Below are 21,864 nucleotides of genomic sequence, written 5' to 3'. Positions count from 1 at the left end.
TTTCATCAGAGGTTCTTTCTAAAGAACATTGGAGATAAGAGTCTTCTAAGTGGGTGATAGAAAAAAGGTGGAGTGAAAAGGGAGAAACGGTGAAAACAGAGTTGCCTGTTCAGTTATTGCTCAGTTAAAGGACACAGAAGAGGATTTTTCTTTCTCTCTGCCAGTGATTGCTGAGCCAAGTGCATATATCAAAGTTTACTGAAGGAGCCCTTTCTGCACCGTTATGCAAAACCTTTCATGCCTGAAAATGGAGCCAATTATCCTGCATGTCTTTATCCCAGCTCCAGGAGCCTGCCTTGCTCCTATCTATATTTCATGAGTCTTGACACTCCCTGAGGCTTGCTGCACTCTGTGCTGCCTGCAAAGAAGGGCTCCTCAACTGCAAAAGCAACAATGACTCAAGAAAAATGCAAAAACAGATGAAGCTCCCTGGATTTACCTCCCCAGGCAGCTTTGGCCTTATCCCTGTAATGCTGGGTGGCATTTGGGTGCTCTTTCAGAGCCTGCCAGCTCTCAGGGACACACAGTAGCCACCACCTGATGCTCAATCTACCTGCCACTGGGCTCAGGTAGAAAACAAGCTGCTTCTCACACCCTGTGCAACTTGGCAGCAAATAACAGTACTAACCCTCTCCTGTTTGTTTGTTGTTTTTTTGTTTTGTTTTTCCATCTTCAAGTTCATAGAGGGGTTAAAGCAAGGCTTCCTACATCTTCTGGCTCAGTTGTACTGTCAGTGGCAGGGACTCACACTTCTGGGATACTTCCAGAAATTTGTTTTTGATTTTCAGCAACCTCCAGGTTTCTGTCTTTCCCCTTGAGATCCTGCCCTCCAGCCTCAGAAATGTTGCTGTCGAGAAGCTTTGGCTGAACTTCAGCCTCAATTTGAATCTGCTGTAAATGACCCAGCACTTGGGCAAGCTGATCTTTCCCTTTATGTGACTGGGAATAGATCATCAGGATTTGTTGTACTCCTCATAGAAACTCCTAGGTTTCTAGCCAGCTTGGTTTGAGAAGCAGATAGGGTGAGGTTTTTTTCACTCAGTAATTCCTCAGAAACTTTCTGAGAAAGTTTCCCAGCTGAATTGTCTTATCCAGCTTGCACTTTTCTTGTTCTTGCATTGACATTAGATTAGGGGCATTTTTTTCCTTCTATTTTCTCCTCCACTGCTCCTGAGTGCACCTGGGTCCAGCTGGACAGTATGGACAGTCCATTCACACTGTTCAATGAAACCAATGGATTTTAATATAAAAGAGAAGCTCTCCACCTCTCTTTGGAGAATATGCTCCTTTCCTCTGGTCAAAGAATATTTATCCAAACATTTTATTCTCAAAAGAAAAAAAAAATTGTTCTGGACAATTAGAAACCTTTGAGAAGCAAATGTTCTTTTTTCACTGAAAATGACTGAACCCACTGCAGAATTCTGAATCCTTGGGGAAAGCCTGGCAAATTATGAAGAGAAATATTGATGGGTGTGAAGAGAAAGATTATTAGCATCTCTTTTTTTCATATAAAACTTGACTACTTTGACACTTTCTCCTTGTTTTGTCTGCCTGAATGAAACAAACAGACAAGCAAGGAGCAGAAATCTTTTCAGACTAATTTTTTCATGTTCAAGGTTATTCCACTAGTTTCTAGCATATTCTTTGACTTTTTAGCTCTCTTAGTCAGAATCATGTGGAAGAAACAATGTCTGTTCCTACCAGCAGAGCTGTATTTTTAGTAGGGAAGCAGAAAATAGATACAAGGCTGTATTTCTTTAAGTAATGTGGGCTTTCCAATGATATTCCCCTTTCTTATTTTGAATTTACTTTAGTCTTAAAGTACTACTTCACAACTGTGCCTATATGATTTCTTTCTATTGCTTTTACTGTGGAAAGAAAAACTGACATCTCAGAGTTAAATCTCCAGTCATTGATAGTGCACCAGATGGAATCAAGCCAAAGAAATAATCATGTTTATCTAAGCAGACCAGTGCATATCTCTGAAATCTGCAGCTCACATTGCTCTGGGATCCAAGCCTAGGTGATTTTGTGACCATTAACAATGGCTGTAATTAGGAACCTAATTAAATACTCTCTGATGTTTGCCTTCTCAGAGTCAATCAGCTCTGGTGACCAATTTGGATTCTCCATCTCTCTCTCCACAGTCTCATGCAACAAGTAAAGCACAAATGCTTTTTAGCATCCTTTGAAGTATTAAATGTTGCACACCACCAGCAAATCACCAGCATCCCAGAGCTCAGGGATGAATATACTAGCAGCAGGAGTTGACAGGGCTAGGAAGTTCCTACAAACTAAACTGAATGCGTTTAAAAAAATAAATTTACACAGAGTGACTTGAGCTAGAAAGAAATCAGGAAGGGCAGGGAAGTTTCACCACCTTCCAACAGAGAAATCAGTGGTGCCTCAGCCACCTGTAGCAGCACCCAGGCAATTTGTCAGGTTAGTGCTGAAATGACTCTGAGAAGGACCTGATCTGTGGCTGGGGGCAGGTGCTGAGGGTGCTGTGTGGATGGATCAGCAGTTTTGCCTTTGCTTGGCTGCCAAGGTCACTCTACCTGAAGAAATCAGTGCTGTCAATGAGCCAAGGGAGCTTCCTACATGATGTCCTGATGCAGGGAAACACCTTGCTGCAGGGGCATGTGAGCAGCACTTCTCTCCTGCAGAGCACAGGAGATGGGGGAAGCAGAAAGACAGGGAATGGTTCCGTGGTTCCCTGGGATGGGCTTGGCAGGAGTGGCTGTCAGGCTGGAAGGGTCATCATTGAGCACCCCTGGGGTTATAGTAGACAAGTTTCAGGGATAAATTTGTGTTCACAAAGCCATGCTATGGTTTTCAAGCAGCTATATGAGTGACCATCCCTGTCAGACCACAGGGGAGTTCCTGCAGTCTCTGCAGAAGCCAAGCATGTAGAAACAGACTGGGGACCCTTGGAGAGAAGCCTTTTCTTGGTTTCCATCAAGACAGGTGGCAAGCAGAATTATTTCCGAGAGAAAATCCTGCTCATTTCACAGTAAAATTTCAAGTTCCATTTTTTTGCAGTCAGGAAATACCTGCAGTCTTCTAATTCTCCATCTCATGTAAGCAGGAGATTAACTGGTCAGCTTTGCCCCTTCTGTTTAGCTTTCAGTGATGGGATCTGTTGCTACAATCTTGGCACTGTGGGCTTCAGTGCTCTGGTCGTTTATTTCTGGGTAACCAGAAAGATCTTGCAAACACCAGCAGATTTTGCATTCCTCACTGAAGTGCCATCAGAAAGCAGTCCTTTTCTCTAGCCAGCCTGGGTTAGATGAAAGCTTTGATAAACAGCCACCATCTGCAGGTCATTCCCTGGCTCCTTGTCAAGAATGTCTGATGTTATACTTTGATAAAAAACTTTTGATCATCCTCTTCTTGCCCCTTCCTTCACCTGGGATAGTCTATCTTCTTTTCCCTGAAGAGGCACTACCATGATCTACCTTGAAGTATTTGTTATCACCTTGAAATTTTCCAGCTAACCCCCCCCCAGGCTTGTCATTTGGAGGACACCTGCTCTCACACTCTTTCTTCCTACCTGCTTTTTCCTGTCTGTCATCCAGGATTCCTGTTTCTAGCAAAAGTCCTAAAATTATTTTATCTTAGGTTTACTCAGGGTGTGATAGACTGTACTTGTCCCTTCCCTCTTGGGAGTAGAAGTCCTTTGCTATGACAGCCCTATATTTTGGTGTCATTTCTGTGTGAATTGTCCCATATTAGCTGGTCAATGGAAAACCATTTCACAACCCTCCTGTTACTTTTCCTAAGGAACCCTCTAATGTGGGATCCCCTCTCTGGCAGAGGGCACCAGAAAATACATTCAAGGAACTCTTTGGTGGCCAGGTACAGAACAGCCTGCACCAGAATGAAGTTCTCTTGCTGTTTGCCTTATGTCTTGAAGAACTTATTTCTCTCAGTAAAAAAAAAAAAAAAAGGATTTCCTTGTGCAGGATTTCAGTCTCTTGCTTTTTAAATTTCCTGATTATCCCTTTGTCTCCTGTAAAGAGACCACAAATAAGTCTATCTCATTTAGAGTTTAGGATTTAGACTGATTATTTTTTTTCCCTTTCCCTATTGCAAGCGACAGATTTCATGTCCCAGAGCATGCTTGGAAACAGAGCCCACATAAGAGGGTGGGAAGGCAGATACTGCATGGAAACCTCTCACCAAGCTCCTGCCACATCACACCTTCCCTTCCACCCCACACTGGGTTTGGTACGTGCTGCTCTGGCACCTGCTTGGCCACCAGTGCTGTCTGCCAGGAGGTGACTTCATCCTGAGAAGACATTTTGCAGAAGGGCTGACAGCTGACCTGGGGCTGAAGGAAGGAACCAAAACAGAGCCCTGCAGGGTGGTGCAGGATGTGATCCCTAAAGCTAAATGGGGATGGATAGTATCAGCAGTAGGAGGACGTGTGAGCCACACAGCTCAGGCTCTGCTCAGCTGCACACTCTGCCAGATTCAGCAGTTCCCCTGAAAAGGGGAAAGCAGGAGCTAGAGGAAGCCCATCATCTCTGGTTCCACTCATCAGAAGCCAAGTGAAAGGACAGTGCTGTGAGCCAGGTTGGCAAGAGATGTACTCAAAGCCCTAATACTGGCTAATCCCTACCTCACTTTTCCATAGTCTGTTTTGCCTGGCTCTGCAGCACACAGGGCAGGGCCACCTCTCCTAAATCTCAAGACTATCAAAATGACAGCCAAAAGGACAGGCAGTCAAACAGCCTTGAGGATCCTGGTAAGGTTTGATCCCAGTGCATCGGGATGTAGACTGGAAGCTGGGTAATAACATGCTGACAGATTAAATCCTCAGAAGGGGCCAAATGCAGCTGCCCAGCACAACCCCACAATATGCCTGCTGACAAGAAAAGCCATGCTCCAGCTGAGATTTAGAGAGGCATGAAGGAGAGAAGATGTCCTGGTGCCAAAGAATGTTTTTTTGCAAGCAGGGTGAGGAGAAGTGGAGGCCAGCCAACTCTGTGAGAGCAGGCAGCTGCCAGAGAGGCAGAGCCTTGAGTCCTGTCTGTCGGTGACAGGCACCAGGGCACATGGTGACAGCAACTCTGGGATACACCGTGTCCCTGCCTTCTGGGGCTAGGAGGAAGATAGTGAGTTCCTCACTGCTTAAATCTACCGTACGTCCTCTTGGAAGTTTGAGCTGGGTTGAAGAGACAGGGATTTCTCTCATTTCAGTACATTCAGGAAAGAGCTTGTTCAGATCAGGAATGATGAGGACCGGTCTCCTGGTAACAGGATCCTTGTACTCCCCAGCTGCCAGCTTCTTTGCAAGGAGATTCCAGAGTTTCAGGATATCTTTTCATTGCCTTTCTGTTTTTAGGTAATCTGATTCACTGGGGGTTATTCACACAATCCCAGGAGCTCTGCCCTTGCAAGGATGATTTCAAGACAACAGTGGGATTGGCAAGGACAATCTGAATTCCAGAAAGTTGAACTTTTGAGCTCCTTCAGTGGTTACAAGAATCACTTTTCAGTTATTTCCCCTGCATAATCTCAAACAGGCAGGGAGAGTAAGTTATTACAGCTATTTTGCAGTTAAGAAACTAAGCCTAAGAGTTACTAAGATTTCCCTAAGGTTAATGGAGCCGTTTGTGGCATGAGAGAAATCTGTGTGGAGTGCCCAAGACATGAAGCCATCTTTCCTCTAACCAAACCTGTCTGAGTCCTGAAAAGTGGCTGGACAAGCATGCATCTTTCAAACTGTCTTCTTACCTTTTCCACGTTGTACAGAAGAATCACAGGTAAAATAGAAGAGAAAGTAGCCTGAATTCAACTCCTGGTATAAATTACACTGATGGTTATTTGAATTTAATTCCCATCTGTGCTGCTGTGCCCTTTCACACAACTGTGAGTCACACTAAGCAATAAATAACAGCTAAATCCTTCTTCTGCCTCAACAGGTGATAACACAAGTTATGGTGTGTACAGGTTTTGATGTATTACAGTGATTAATTTGGGGAGATGAAGCTTTTTCATCATCGATGTCCAACCTGAACACAGGAGTTTATGAGGCTGTTTGCAAGGCAAACACACAGCCTTTCCACTGCTGTGAAGTGGTTTGCCTAATCATTTTTTTCTTTTTTTGCCTTTTTTACTGGCTCAAGACATCATTAATTTCCAAGACTGGGCTGCTGTTATGCCTTGTCTATCTTCCTTTCTGACCTTCCCACTCCCAGTCTCTTCCTTTTCCCTCCTCCTTTGCTGTATCTCATGCTCTGCTGTTGCTTTCTCTGTTTCTTTGGCTCCTGCTCCTTGTTTCAGCTGTTTCCTCCTTTTGTCCTCTTCCTTTTCAGTAGAGGCATGAATGTCATAACAGAAGGCTGGGAGATGGGAGATGAAGGATACAGCTGATCTTCACAAGGCTGGGCTCAGTCAAGACACTGCCCATGCTTAAAGCTCTGTGTAAATGTGCTGCTCTTGAAAAAGCAGGAAAAAGAAAAAACCATGGAATGCTTGGGAAAAAACACTGCCAAGCAATCCACCTTTCCGTAATGTTAGGAAGCTCACTACACGTGTTCAAGTTAACCATGCTCCTCTGGTGCTGTATAGTGCAGAAAATTCTGCCAGGAGCTCTTCTGAGTTGAAAACTTTCACATGGGTATAAAACATGAGTATAAAAGTTGTGTTGGTACAATTGTTGTCTAGTGTTGTTGTGAGGTCTTATGTTACTGTTAAGTCAGTACAACATATTCTAGTCCCTATGGCAATTTTAGTTTGTGCTTCTAGTCAGTGAAAAAAAACCAAAACAAAAGTCCATTTTTGTGATGTTCTGCAAAGGGTTCTACAAAGATCTGTGGAGCTGAGGTATTCAAGGTGCAGTCTCCCAGCTAAGACAAGCTTTTACAATTTTTACAGCCTTCTTGGAAAAGAAAACATCATATTGTGTGAACATTTTTTTTTTGTGCTACAGTGGTGTATATTATGCACATAATGAATTTGATAACCAGGTAATGGTATCTGTTGAATGATCCTGGAGTTCAAGTCTGCTTGATATCTTATCGAGGTCCTTCTCTCACAGTTTTTATACCCAAAGAAATGGTCAAACTAATCAAAATGTTGTGAAAATGTATGGAGCAAAAGCAACTGCTCCAGCATTTTCCCTGCTACATAACCTCGAAAGGAGTCTCAGAGGAAATCTCTCTTTAAATCAGCTGCTGTTTGTACTTCTCCACAGGCAAGGTGAATAATGAAACACACATTTGCAATTTTGAAATCTCTTGTGGTCACAAAACATTTGTGTTGGAGTGTTCATGAGGAAAAGAAAGAGGCTGTATTTTGTTTGAGCACCACCCCTCTTGCTCAGTCTCAGTCTTAGCACAGCAAGAACCATGCTCCTCAGACTTGATCCTTGAGCAGTCCTAAAGGGAATCATAAATATCAAACCTGTTAAAGAGCCTTATAGAAGCATAAGGTTGGCACTGACAGGCTACAGCACAGGGGATTTCTTGGAATGAGCCTGAATTCTGGCATGGCCAGGGCCTTGGTGCACTTCATTGGAGCAGGCATGCAACTGCCTCTGGAGACTGATGCCTGAGCATCCCTTGGCTGGAAAAGAGCTGTTACCAGTAGCAGAAATGGGTTCCTGCAGGGAGATCTCTCAGCCTGTGGAAATGTCTCAGCTAAAGTCCTTTCTTAACATGCTGATAGAGTAGTGGAAAACAGGAGAAAACAACCCTACAAGGGTTGCTGGGAAGTACATTACATGACTTGTCCTTCTGCCTCCAGGTTTTGGGGAGCTTTGTGGGTCCCCCAACCCTGGGAAGGTGATCCTGGCCAATAACTGATGATGCTTTTCAATACCTGAAACAACTACATTGAAAACACCTTGGCTACATAGAGCCAAAAGAGAGGGAGAGCTTCAGGTTTGTCAAGGCAGAAATGGAAGGACGAGCAGAGTGCTGGGGTGGGAAGAGGCACAGCATACATTGGCACTTCTCTATTATCTAATGGCAGAAGAAGGAATCAGGTATTTAATAAAGATACTTGCTCAAACATAATCCCTTCTGAAGAAGAACAGTATTTAGAAATTACCCCGGTCACCTTTGCTTTCATGACTCTGTCACTGGAGCTAATCTATTCATCTCATCCATGTATTGATGAATTAGTTAATTAAGTGGCTAATTATTTAATAACACAGATTTCAAGTGTGATGAAATAGAAGTCCCCTTTGTAGCTAGAGGCACATCTTTGCCAATAAGCCAAGCATAGCTCATAGTTAATCAGGCATGTTTCTGTCTGACAGAGGCAGCATTTGCTGAATTGTAGGCAGTTTATTTGCAAGGTTTATTTGCTTACTCTCCTCTCTGGGAGTTTGTCAGGGCCCCCAAGCCCAGTAAAGTTAGACCTAATAAGCTGTCCAAGGGCAAACACAAACAGAAATGTTCCAACTCATTAGAGGACACCAGGGCACTATTGTTTCTGAATCAACAGTGTATTATATATTGGCTTATGCTCTCAGATGCAATGCTGATAAAGAGGTTGGTTTCTTAATAAGAAGGAAAGCCTTGGAGACTCTAGCACTTTATCTTTAAGAAGAAAAAAAATAGAAGATGAATTGGATGTTTGGCACTGATAGGGCTTCCCAAGGTAATTTGGAGAAATCTTCTTGATTTACATCTATGTTGGGACATCTCAGAGTATTCCTTGGTGTCCTGGTGTATCAGCTCCATGTTAAGAAAAGATTTGTGGGGCAGCAATGCTCAAATTCATCTTGATCATCATGTGTAAGCTAGGTGAGCGTGAAGGCTGGAAGCAGAGCTTGCTTCTCTACAGGAGCCCAGGGAATTTGGGACACAATTCACAGTATCTCCATTTCAGTGCTGTAGTCTTTCTCTGCCTCAACTCATGTGAAAAACAAACCTTTTCCCTCCCTTGCAGGGGAAATCTGAGCACAGCAAATTGCAAATGGGATAGGAAAAAAGAGGGAATACATATCTAGGAAAGATTTAGAAGCCATGAGTATTTTCTTAGTGTGTTAATCTTAGTAAGATGGACAATTTCCAGTTCAGGCATATGCATTTCTAAGTTTTCTTTGGGTAAATTATCATCTCCCCGAAACTCTGGCACTTTAAACCAGACACTTCTCTCCCACCAGTCTTCTCTCTGTGATTCTCCTCCATCCTCCATGGTTTTGTTCTTTTCCCCTTCATCACCTCCCTTCTGACTAAGCACTTGGTTGTGATTTTTTTTCCCTGCTTCTGCTCCTTGAATCAAGTCTGTTCATTATTTATCAGCTACCATACTCTTACCCCACCTATCTCTACTCATTATCCATATCCATCTTGTCAAGCTGAACTTTTATGGCCTTTCTCTAGAATCCTAATACGTATTCTGTCCTTCCATATAAGCTGTGTGCTGCTAAGCCATTGCTTTCCTACTCCTACTGTTAAATATTCCTTTCTATAACTCAGGAACGCCCCACTTGCTAGTCTGCATCCTTAACTTCAGAAAAGCTGTTTGTTCTACTTGACTGATGCTTGTTCCTTGTTTCATCTGCTACACATTCACTCTGCCAGCTTGCTGCAGCACACAGTCTTAGATATGACCTTTAAAGCATCTGCACCAACAGAACACCAAGCTTTAACATACAATCTCCCCTGAACAATCTGGGGGACTTTCTGTCCCCCAGTCCATAGCATAGTAACACGGTGGGTTACAAGCTAAGTTCAGCATACGGCTACTTTGCTATGAAAATCACCACCAGGAGCAGTGCCAATGGCATCTTAGTGCCTGATCTGCTGGAAAATAAAAATCTCCCCCAGTGCACTTGAGATGGTTTAGTATGAAAAAATGTAATATATTAGAGAAGTATAGCCAGATGCTTATTGAATATGAATCAGTATAGTTCAATCACACAGCTGAATACTCAAACCATGTCCAGCTCTGCCCTCAAATTCATGCACTATTGCAAATGCCTCATCTTCAAACACTGTAGCTTCTCTTCACATTAAAATGTGTTGCTGTAGCTATGTAATACACTCTAGGACAAAATTACACAGTAGCTATTTTGTCATGGTGGAAAAAAACACACGTTCTGCACCTATGCAGAGAGGTGTAAAACCCACCACAGATCAACAGAGATTATCCAGAAAGTGTAGGATGATTTAAGTTCAGTAGTCTCTGTAGCAGAGAATTTCAGACTCAAATGTTTTCTCTGTTAAATAATTAATCTGATCTTCTTGTAACAGGGCAGCACTGTTTGCCCTGCATTTCTCACTGTATCAGGGCTGCATCAGCACCAATCCTCTTCCAATCTACAGTGTGGGCAAAATGAATAAATGAGTCCTGTCCCAGAGATCCCAGCAGCATCTTAGAGCAAATCAATGATTTTTGCACTGAACACAGGACTTTTACCCTATCTGTCCTATGTATTCTGCAGGGGTGCAATCATCACATGCCATCGGTACTGCTGAAAAGCACTTCTTTGAACCAGACGATTTCAAGTAAATGACTTTCAAATATCTAGTTCTTCTTTTAGATCATGGCCCCTCATAAAGAAACTGTGGCACAAATAGCTCGCTAATAAGCTCCATGGAGAGTTTTTGAACTTGCATTACATATCTATCAAATAATTTTGTAGTAATAAAAGAAGTCTCAGGAGAAACTTGTTTTTATCCTTAGTTTTCACTTAATGCAGCACTCTCATCTGAAGCCACAACAAAAGACACCTTTTATGCAGAGCTAAAGCAAACTCTATTTAAGGCAGGCCCTGCTGAAGACTTTAATTGTTACATCCATTGTCCAGACCCAGACAACCACCTGTAAGTATGTGCAACCACAGTTGACTGTTGTAGACATTATCATATAACTTTGCCCCTGAAAACCATACACTGGTGTGCTCACATGAATAACCCTGGTCACATTTTTGGTGGTGAAGTAGGTTCTTTTTGCTTCAAGCTACCATATCAGTGATTAACTCATAGATCCACCTTGTTTTTTTTCTGAACATGAGTAGAAAAGAAAGCTAAGAAAATACATCAGGAGCTGACATTCTTCCAAATGCAAGGGGCTTCCAACCAAGGACTGAGATAGTGCCTTCTCTCAAGATTGCTTGATGTTGCAAGGTCAAATTCTATTTCCAATCTTGTGAGGATGATGAGAGAATGGCAGGAATCAAAAGGAATTTTTTTCCTGGTGATGTATATAGTGCTGTCCTACCTGTCTACAGTTATATATAAACTTGTATCCCAAGAGCTGAGATGTATTTGCAAAAATGAGACCCATTCTTCAGCTGACTAAACCCCACTGAGTCAGTCACCAACATATGTTTTTACACATATGAAAACACCTAACTGAAAATTCCTCAGGGACACATTTCTCATCACTCTGAGCTGATGAGGATATTTGATGGAAAGGCAAAGTAAGGAAAGAGACTGCAAAACACGTGACCTATTTTGAAATAAGCACCCTCTTAAACAGCAGTCAATAATTTTTATTGGTTTTAAATTTTTTGGACTGAGTGATGGATGTTCCCCACAGCCCACTTCTTCAAAACTGCTTTAGAGTCCTACACTCTGAGACTTTTCTCCCTTTCTCTTTATTATTTTGGCAGTGAAAATGTGCTCTAAAAAGTCAAGAAAGAATTACTAAGGATTATGGCTGAGCTCTAGCAGAGATGGCCTGAGATGGGTTTATAATCCTTAGATATGAAGGCAAGAGCTGCTGTTATTACTGAGCAGTAGTCATTATTTTTTCACAGTTTGTGAATCAATAATAAGTCAGGGTTTCCATTCTCCATTGGCCATTTCCCCCTTTAATCTTAGCATAATTTGGATCACTAATCCCCATCCCTTCTGTTTGACTTCTGATTTCACTTGGTTTCTACCTCTCTGCACTACAAGCCCCCTCATTTCCTTTTTCTCACGTCTATAGTCTCTCCAGATCTTGCTGCTTTTCCCTCTGTGGAATCATTGCCAAGAACCCAGCCTTGCCATATGTCCAAGAAAATGATGATACTGTTCAGCTCTCTTCTGGATATTGAATAGAGTGGTTGCAGCAGCAATGTTAATACTAAAAAAAAAAAAAAAAGAAATCAGAGGCCAGTGGAAAACCAAGAACCCTTACTGCCACAGAGGTCAGATACATTTAACTAGCAAGACTACCTTTCTTATATTTCTTTATATTGCCTTCCTAAAGATTCAACTGAGGGAATATGGAACATTACATCAATAAGTTGGAGAGTTACTCGTGCAATTTTTGTTGACAAGAAAACCCTTAAATTTTGAAGGGAAACAAGTAGTTTCAAGAAATATTTCTAATAAAAAATGGATCAAGCAGCTGACATGATGGCATTTCTTAAATTAAATGTTTGTTTTTCAGTTTGAAACGAGTCCCTGCGCACCTGCTTTATTATTTGGTGCCAATGAAAAGGGCAATCTTTTATAGGATAAGAGGAAACATTTTTAATGGGCCTGATCTGAAAGTACTATTGTGAATTTTGATGTCGAAAACTAATTTTTCAGGTACTGTTTTAAAATTATTATTTATTTATAATGGTTGGAAAGAGAGAAAATTTCAAAATTCTCCATGTGCAGTTGGAAGTGACACATAAATGCTAAGAAGCCAAGAGATAGACTCAAGGATTCTCAGCTAGGAGCACAGGGCTGTGTCTCAAGCACTGCAACAGTTCAGTCTGGCAATAGAATGATCAGACCTTGCTACAGTCTTTGGTCTGCCTGGTAATATTTATGCAGTTGCTGCTGCCTGAAATCCAGGGTAGTGCTCCCCTGGGAGCTCTGAGTTTTTAAGCATCTCAAAAATCTGGTCCCTGATGTGTACAAATGGATGCTTTAATTGCATTCTCATTAAGAGGCTGAGATGTTTTGTGATGTTCCAGTCTGCACCATCTCATTCCTCCTTCCAGACAGGGAAATTTCCTCTCAGGATTTTTTTTGGAAGTCATCTTTGTGACAGCTGAGTGTCGTAATGGCCACTGCAGGGTCTGGACATCTCCCTGTCACTGCCAGCAAAAAGCAGCTCTAGGAATGAGGATGTTTTGCTAGAGGAGGTGTCCTTCAGACAGGATATTTAACTGCTCTGCCATCTGTTTTACAGGGATTATTCTGGTGAACACTGAAGATCCCTTGAAAACATTTTTACAGTATTCCTGTGCTGCTCCTTATCCTTAGCATTCATGCAGCCTCTCCCATCAGCTGTTGGCTTTCAGAGCTTTCCTTTGCTGAGCACATGAAAGCAAGAAGAAAGCTAGGGATGCCATCTCCCAGCCTTGGCTCTCTCCCCATGCATCCATCCCTACACCCACAGATACCTTGGGCTCTGTTCCCACAAAGCAACAGCCTTTCCAGAAGCACACTTTTGCCCCAGGATTCAGTGGATTTCATATGAAATCACCTCTCCATAACTGCTCTGCTCACTCATTTGCTCTAAGCTTTTTTCCCTCCTAGAGCTCAGCTCTTTAGCAAGCCCTGGAAACACTTCATTCAGTGCCAGGCACCAGAAATTCACCTTTCTTCACATTCCCTTCCAGCTCTACTGCCCTTCAGCCTACTGTGCAGGCCAAGCATCTCCCTTACATGCTCGGTCACTGGGACAAATAGGTTTCTCTTATGAGTCTATCCAAGACTCTGGGTTACTATTTTACATTGCAGAGCTCAAATGACTGAATTCCTGGCTAAGTATGTAACTTAGTGAAGAGTTTGGGAGGAAGTTCAGGGAAACTGTAAGGTAAAGACTGTGTATAAAGAGTTGTTGATTAAAAAAAAAGTGTGAAATATACAAGATTAAGCAAAGTATGGTTGCTAACATCAGAGTAATTGATGAGGTATGGCTTGGTATGAAGATAGGATTATGGTGAATATCAAGCAGAATATAAAGGAAAAGCTGTAGTGCAAAAATTAGAGGGGTCGAAAAACCAAGATAATGTACTAAGAAATCAATACTGTGCTATGGAGGATCACAAGCAAGGAAAGGAACTGTATTCTCACACCCTTTATCTTTTTTTGTGTTCAAAGCTGATCTTAACAAACTGCTTTGAGGAGAACCAGATTAAGAGTTTTTTTATTCCCCTCCCCTCTAGGCTTTCTCTTATGGGAGAACTACCCGTTGAAGAGGACCAAGGTTGTAGTAGCAATGGTATGGTTTGTAGTGCATCAAGCTCTAGTGCATCACTGTGAAGGATAATAATAGCACTCCAAGCCTGCAATCTTTATGAGAAATCATGATTTCATGTCTAAATGCTAAATGGAGCTGTTAATATAAGTGCAGCTCAGCCTGAGTGAAAGGCTGTTAAAGAACCAGGTCCAGAGTGAAGCAGCCTGTGCATATGTAGCAACTAAAGGAAACAAATAGTGTCAAGTGTCAAGCATTTGAGATTCCCAAATTCCACTTGGTTTCTTGGCACTGGCTCTTCTCCTAGGGTGACCACAGAAAATACCCATCCTACAAGCTGATAGGGAACCTAGTGACTATTATTTGAGTCAAAGATTTTTCTTAATGGCACACTCTACCTGATCCACGTGTCTGTCACTGGTCTATGAGACTCACCAGCTCACTTCATTATTTTCTAGGCTGTCCCATATGTAAGTGATGCCATGTGGTAAATAACAGTTTTGTGTATCAGTGCAAGTGCATCATGCTTCAGTAGGCCTTTTCTAAGTTTGTCAGTCTTCTTTGGTCCTGTTATTGTGGGAGGCAAAGAGCACAGCTTCTTACTAGAGAACAAAAAGATTTCCAGGGCTTGGTCTTCAAGAAGATACTTTTACCCTTTGAAAAAGTAAGTATAAAGCTAGGGGTAAGGTTTGTGAAGATCTGGAATCTGCTCTGTTCTGACATTTCTCATTAGTGTTATCATTTAGTTCCTAAGATGAGTTTTCAATCCACTTTTGCAACAACCAGAAAGGGACCAAAACAGTAAGGTCACTGTGTCTCTTGCTCCAATGTTTGACGTTGCTTTGAAACAAAACCTGCCAATATATGACATTTAAAGACTTCCAAAACACATATTGTTTTGGGTTTTTTTGGTGGGTTTTTTTTTCCTTTTCTTTTTTTCTGAAAAGGTCTTTTTGCCTTCTTTTCTAAAGAAAATACGTCTCTGTGGAACTACATTTTAACTACCTTGGAGAACAGGGTGTTCAATCATGATACAAATCTTTGTGCAATCAAGAAAGTTACTTGAAGACTGGGAGGTTTTGAGTTTCAACAGTGCTCTTGAATTTTTTTTAACCATTAGTGGTTAAAATGCTGCCTGTCTCACTGCATAGGTCATTGCACTTCATTTTGTCAGGTATCTCAAGGTTTTGTCCATATTTTGTGCATGTCTGTGCTATGCTGGCTCCTCCAGCAGGATTGTACTCAGTTTCCCACGACTCCCCTTTCAGACTCCTTGACTACAGCTGAGAATGCAGGAGGAGGCTGGAGAGGCAGCTGGCTGAAAACTGCATGAAAAATAATGGAAATCAGGTGTCCAAAATGAGAATGTGTTTAGATGCAGTTTGGCTTCCCTTGGTTTTCCCTGCAGAGAGCTCTGGTTCTGTGTTAGCTTTGGTTTTTTGCTCTCTCTGAAAACCACCCTCTGATGATATGGGAAGAACAGAGCTTGGTGTAACTTTCGGTCACTTTATCTTGGCAGACATTGTACATCTGTCATACAGATGCGGAGACACTGGAGGAAAAAAAAAAAAAAACAACTTTAAATAAAATTAATTTGGAGTTTGGATGAAAAAAGAAGAGCATATTTTGTGTCCTTATGATGTTGGCCAGTTGTACGTAACAGGGAGGAGCGTGCTCTGTCTAGATGGAAAGAAACATTTTTAGTAACCTGAGAGCTCCAGCAACCCAGTTCTGTTCTGCTCCCTGCATGTGGGAGGTAGGACTTTTGGGAATGACAGCACATTACTTAACCTTGGTAATTTCTAACGCTCTTTTTTTTTTCTGAGTCTTTGGGGTTTGATGATGCAAAAATATTCTTCTAAAACATTTATTTCTGCAATGGAAAATTGTGTATTTAAATTTTTGTGTATTAAACTGTGTGTGTATGTTACTGCTGTCTGTCTCATGGCTATCTCTTTCTCAGGATATGAACTTCACCACCACAATGAATCAGGAAAAAACTGTCAAATCGTCCTAGCTCCCTGGTTGTGCAGTTTGCTGTTCCCCAGGGAGCAGCTCTTCCCACCCAAAGCACAGAAAAAGCCGGCAAGTTACAAATGACAGCTGAGAAGTGAAGTATTATCAAAAGCTGGTTGAGACTGTCAGAAAAAAACTTTATATAGTAATTCTCCATTTTGAGCCTGGGAAGCTGTGTATCTCCTCAGTTCCAAAGAACAGAGAGCAGACATGTTCAAATAACCAATACCAGAACTTGCACACATCTATGCATATGTTACAGCATCTCTACACAGTGATCTGCAGCACTTAGAAATCTGCATTCAGAATGGATGATGGATACAGAAATACAAACCAAGTCTCGGATGACTACAGGTTCCAGGATGGTAACTACGAGGCACCCAACGATGCCTACTATCGGGGTAACAATGAGCCTGCCCATGAAGAAGATGCCCAGAGTGATGTCACAGAAGGCCATGATGAAGATGATGAGGTCTATGAGGGAGAGTACCAAGGAATCCCACACCCTGATGACATCAAAGAGAAGCAGAAGAAGCGAGCTCCTGCCATGGATGATGAATACAGAGACCGTGCTGACCTTATGGCAGAGAGGATGGAGGATGAGGAGCAGCTGGCCCACCAGTATGAGAACATCATTGAGGAGTGTGGCCATGGACGCTTCCAGTGGATCCTCTTCTTTGTTTTAGGGTTGGCACTGATGGCGGATGGGGTGGAGTTGTTTGTGGTTGGATTTGTTCTTCCCAGTGCTGAGAAGGATATGTGCTTATCCAGTTCAAACAAAGGGATGCTAGGTAAGTGCCCAAGTGCAGACAGGTTTGCACGGTGCTGAGAAGGCAGATACTCAAAAGTGCCAGAACTGTACCACCTTTGGAGTGTTCTGTGGTCCCAATTTATTGGTCATTGCAGGCTGGATCTGAACAAGGCAGCTCAAAGGCAGCAGGTCCAGGAGTGAAATCTAGAGGGGTGTTCAGGGACAAATAAGTGGAAGGCTGAAGTTGTCTTTTCCTACTTTAGAATCTGGGGACTCAGATTTCAATGCTTTTAGAAATTAAGTTGTAATGAGAAGTCCATAACGCAGAACCACACCAGCAGCATAGATATTAAAACTGGTGGTCTGTTTGTACTGGACCACTGTGGCTCCTGGTGCTGCCCTGCTCTCCAAAAATTTTCCTCTTTGTCCAGGTTCCCCTTTTCTTCATCCACTTCACTGTAATGTCTTGGACAGAGCAGTTTGCTAATATGAACAGGTTCAGGAGTGGTTGATGGAGTTTTCTTAGGACTCTGGAATGGAATTGGGGATTAAAGGCTGAAGCTACAGGCAAACGTACCCTTTGCAGCAGCATTGTCATCTCCCCATGACCAAAACACAAAGGTTTAGTTGATGTGAGAGTCACCGGGTGGAAATGTTTGAATGAACAATTTTTTTCCTTACGCATTATAAGCTAACAGATCTTCAAGAATTAGGAAAGCATCCAGCATGGCCAGTGAGAAACAGCTGTGCAATCATACTGCACATCTGGAAGGAAAATAAATTAGCTCTTGGAAAAACTGCTTTTGGAAAGGGATGGTTTTTTTGGGAATGTGTGTGCTGGGGCTCTAGGGTGATCATCAGGGTTCATACACTCTGGTCCAGAAGCCTTGCCTGATGCAAGGAAAATGCAGATTTTTAGATCAGCTCCCAGGCTGTGACTCCATTACTGCTGCTTATTTCATGTAACAAAAGTGACAGATTATTATCCTTACATAAGGCTCCCACCTTGGTGTACTGAGATCCTAGATATTTTTTTCTTCTGTTTCTTTGTCTTCTTTTTTATTTCTTTTAACTTGAGAATTAGGGTGTTTATTTCCATTGTTAACTAGTTTTGTATTTAATTTTGTGCTTTAAAGGGTTTGCTAATGTTTTTCTTCACAAACCACTTAAAATACCTAGCTCAAAATATCTCAGGTAAGATTTCTAAAACCAAACCAGTCACAATTGATTCCCAGTTTCGAAGGGACTTCTGAATTCACCAGCTCCCTATGGGACATCAGGCTTAGTGTTTTCTCAGCAGTAAGACCTTTTTTGAAAAGCAGGTCATTTATTTTGATGACTGTATGAAAGATGACCCCATAAATATCTGCTTCCACAGATTTCAAGCTCTGACAAGCACCTGAGTCAGAAAACTTCAAATGTCACAGGAAAATCTATCTTTAAAATATTTCTGGCCTAGCCACAGTTAAAATGAAAAAGAAATCTCCCTAGAGAGCTCATTCTGCTTTTCCCAACTCAATAGTTCCAAGACTGAAAGTTCAGCGTGTTCTGATAAGCTCTGAATAAGCAAGGAACATTTGGGTCCTTATCTAGTCCCATCTCCAGCCTCCTGCACATAAATCAAGCTGATCTGGAATGGATAATCAGTAGATCACTCTTTTCTTTCCATGCCCCTTTTTAAAGACAGCTGATGACAACGTGGTTTCGCAAAGAAATTTCCCCCTCCTTAGCTTGTTTGTTTTCAGGATCTGTTGTCAAAGCTTGTTCTTTGGCTTACATCTGAAGGGCAAAAAAGATTTTTCATAAAAACAGCAAAAGTTGATTCATCTTGGTTTGACACAGGGAGGAAAGTGGCTAGTTATGGTAGCTGTTGGTGATTGCTGTAGTACATGACATAGATCTTATTCAGTCTATCTTATTTGTTAATAACTAGATAAAAAATACCTCTGAGCATCTTGCTAAAACTTAGGGTTCAATAAGACTTACAGGTTGACTTGGTGGCTGCCCCTTACCTTATCCCCAATATCCAATAGATGTCTACACATGAACTTGCTCTTCTCAACACATTTTTTTTTTTCCTGAGGAAACATAATCAGGTTGAGTTGCTGATGTTTAAACACCCGAGGAGGTCTCAGGCCTAACGAGAGGCCAGAAGGGAAAAAAATGAGAAACGGGCCACATAAGTAATCAAGCTCTCACACAAATAGGAAGGAACAATCAGGAGAGGTAAAGTAGATGCCCCCTAAAGACCAAAGTGATGAAATTCAGCTTCTGCAAAACAGACTTTTTGCAATAAATAGTCTGTATATTACAAACTTTTTCTCCCTCAGAAAGCAACTATGGAAAAATATCAAGGAAATTATGGCCAAATTATGCAAAAATTACAAATAAACAGATGCCCACAGTACTTCATGTAAAGTGTGAAATGGATATGACACATCTTAGAAAACGTTTACATTTTGTTCTGAAAATAAACATCTCACCATCAGATACAAACTAACAGCTATTTTAGCTCTAAATACCCCTAGTGGAGCAAAACACATATTTGGAGATTTTATGTTATCTGAAACAGGATATTCATTTTCAGTGTAATAAATTCTGTGAGAGGCAGAATTTTGTTCACCTACTAAGGATGATCATATCGAGTCATAAAACTTTTATTTATATACTTGTTGAAAGACACACAGTAGTATTATTTGGAGAAATATCATATAAATTCAAGTGTTTTTAATCACCTCTCAGAGGACTAAATATTTATTTGAAAGAGTAAAGCAGTAGAGCAGTAACTACAGAGCAAGTATAAAAAATCGTTCCATAGCAGTGCTTCAAAATTTCACATCCTGCATAAAAAATTCAGGGCACAGATAGAGCCTGAGACTTCCCAGCTCCCCAGAGCTGCAGCTGTGTTATCATCTTTTCACAGTTCAGTAGACTGAGACAAGAAAAAATTTAAGGGCTTTGCTTATAACTACAAGACATCCACACCAACACTAAGATTAAAATCTTTTTTTTTAGGCACATAGCTCCCTTTTTCTTTTTGTGATTTAATAATATTTGAAGAAGGGTATCATATTACAGACTCTTAAACTTTCAATGTTAGATAAAAAGAAATATTCTGTTAATGATTATGCAGTTATGTAGCAATTCAAGCCTGGCTGTAGGACTATTTAATTTAATAGCATTTGTAGCAATATCCTTGCATCTAGTTTTGTGAAGAGGATGTTTTATTATCAGCAGCTGAGAAAAAATCTGGCCTCAGCTTCGCATTGACCTGAAATTACCTGGTATGACAGTAAATCCTAATCCCCTCGACAGAGCTCAGTAGCTTTCCTCCATTCCTTTTTTTTTCTTTTTGTTTTTTTATGGATAAATCCAGATGAGCCTGGCCATGGCTCCTCTGCTCTGTTATGGGCCATGTCTGCCTGTTTTGAACCCCCAAGGCCATGGACCTCCAGCCTGATAGCTGGCAAAACCCTGATGAGAACTCCCATGCCCACAGCCTGAGCTTCAGGCATGTATTCTTGGCTGCACATTTGTTCTTGAGCAGAAATTCTTCTGCAGCCCAAGACCTAGCATTAGGCCAAGCAGCAGGGACATGTCAGGGGAAGGAAGTTGTTTTGGTTTTTTTTTTTGTTATTCAGCAACACCCCACACTTTGTGCATCTCTGGTGTGTGGATGGTAAAAGTGTTCCCACTCCTGAACACTGTGGGAATTTCATCTCTGGGGACTCAGCACCAGCAGGCTTGCATTTAGCATCAAGGGCTTTGTTTGGCTTCCTCTGGTGAAAACTTTGCTCTAGCAGAGGGGTTAGGTAGGGGGGGACCAGATGGTCCCATGAATGTTGTAGTGATGGACAAGTCCTTTGGGGGGGACTGTGAAGCTGGCCGAGTGTAAACAGGGAAACAGCCACCCCCGCCGTGCTGGCAGCTCTGGCTGCCTTGCTAGGGCTGCATCAGAGAGCTCGTGGATTCATGCATCCACCTTTGGCTTTAATGTGCAGAATCCCCTCAGTCTGAGCAGCCAGATTTGCCTGATACCCACTTCCAGATCTCCTAAATCAGAAAATCACCTCTCACAGTAGTGGTCCGTTTCTCTGCAGAGCCAGTATCTGTAGATGAAGTCTCTCGGTTCGAACTTAATCAAGAAGACAATGAGACTGCCCTTTCATTTGATTTCCTTTTACAAGGTCAAGAAGATTGATGGGGAAAGCACTGATAAGCTAATAAGGAACAGCAGATTAAAAATTTCAGGAATAAAGGGGAAAAAAGCCACTTAGCTTTTGGCCTTCATCCTCTGTTCTATCCCCTGCTTGGGACAAGCAGGACATCACTAGAGCCCAGGATGGTCAGGAATTCTACTGATTTATTCCTTTCTTTAATTTCCTTACGCACCACTGGACCATGTGCCTTGCCACATCCATCTTCCTTATTTTCTAGACCTCACTCATGAAATTTTGTTTCCACGAAGTGCATCCTTGTCTAAGAGATTTTACACTGGGAAGAGAGTGTGGATTTCATTTTTATTGCAGTTTGAATTGCAATATATTTTATGTCCTAATCCTTTTGGGTTGTTTAAATGCTTTCCCCTTTCAAAAGCCTTCTCTTCCACATTCCTGTGGTAACTGCCTGCATACAGGTCTTTTAGCAGAGGTGACAAAACCTTGCACCTGGGCCCAGGCAGCCTCCATATCTTCTTGTCAACCCCAAGAACTCTGGGACAGATTCTTCTCATTGAGCTGTTGTGGGTTTTTCTGCTGAAATGTTCTATTTATGCGCAAGTCCTTGTCCTGACTCAAAGAGGATTATTTACAGATGTTCCAAATTTTTAAGAATTTTAGTGCCATTAACTGTTAATGAAAGTTCTTGCTTGTGATGGAAGTTTAGGTTAACCTTGACTTTTTTGTTTTACTTCTGAAACCCTTTCTTCTTATTATATTGAAATAACAAAAAGACAGTTTAGCACACATACCGTATCCACCTTTCTTTAGTTGTAAAACTTC

General features: G+C 41.7%; 1 protein-coding gene across 2 annotated transcripts in view; it reads left to right on the top strand.

Moving 5' to 3' along the window:
* The window catches only part of SV2B (synaptic vesicle glycoprotein 2B), a 55,099-nt gene that overhangs the window by 14,287 nt on the left and 18,948 nt on the right, over positions 1-21,864 (top strand). For both annotated transcript variants that reach the window (XM_071754289.1, XM_071754290.1), the window contains exon 2: positions 16,061-16,904. In XM_071754289.1, coding sequence (XP_071610390.1) covers positions 16,421-16,904 — 484 coding nt within the window. In that variant the 5' untranslated portion in view covers positions 16,061-16,420. The remainder of the gene's footprint in view (positions 1-16,060; positions 16,905-21,864) is intronic.

This window comes from Heliangelus exortis, chromosome 11 (assembly GCF_036169615.1).
Source record: "Heliangelus exortis chromosome 11, bHelExo1.hap1, whole genome shotgun sequence".
NCBI lineage: Eukaryota > Metazoa > Chordata > Aves > Apodiformes > Trochilidae > Heliangelus > Heliangelus exortis.
Note: the sequence above shows the minus strand (reverse complement) of the source record. Positions and strands in the feature narration are given on the sequence as shown.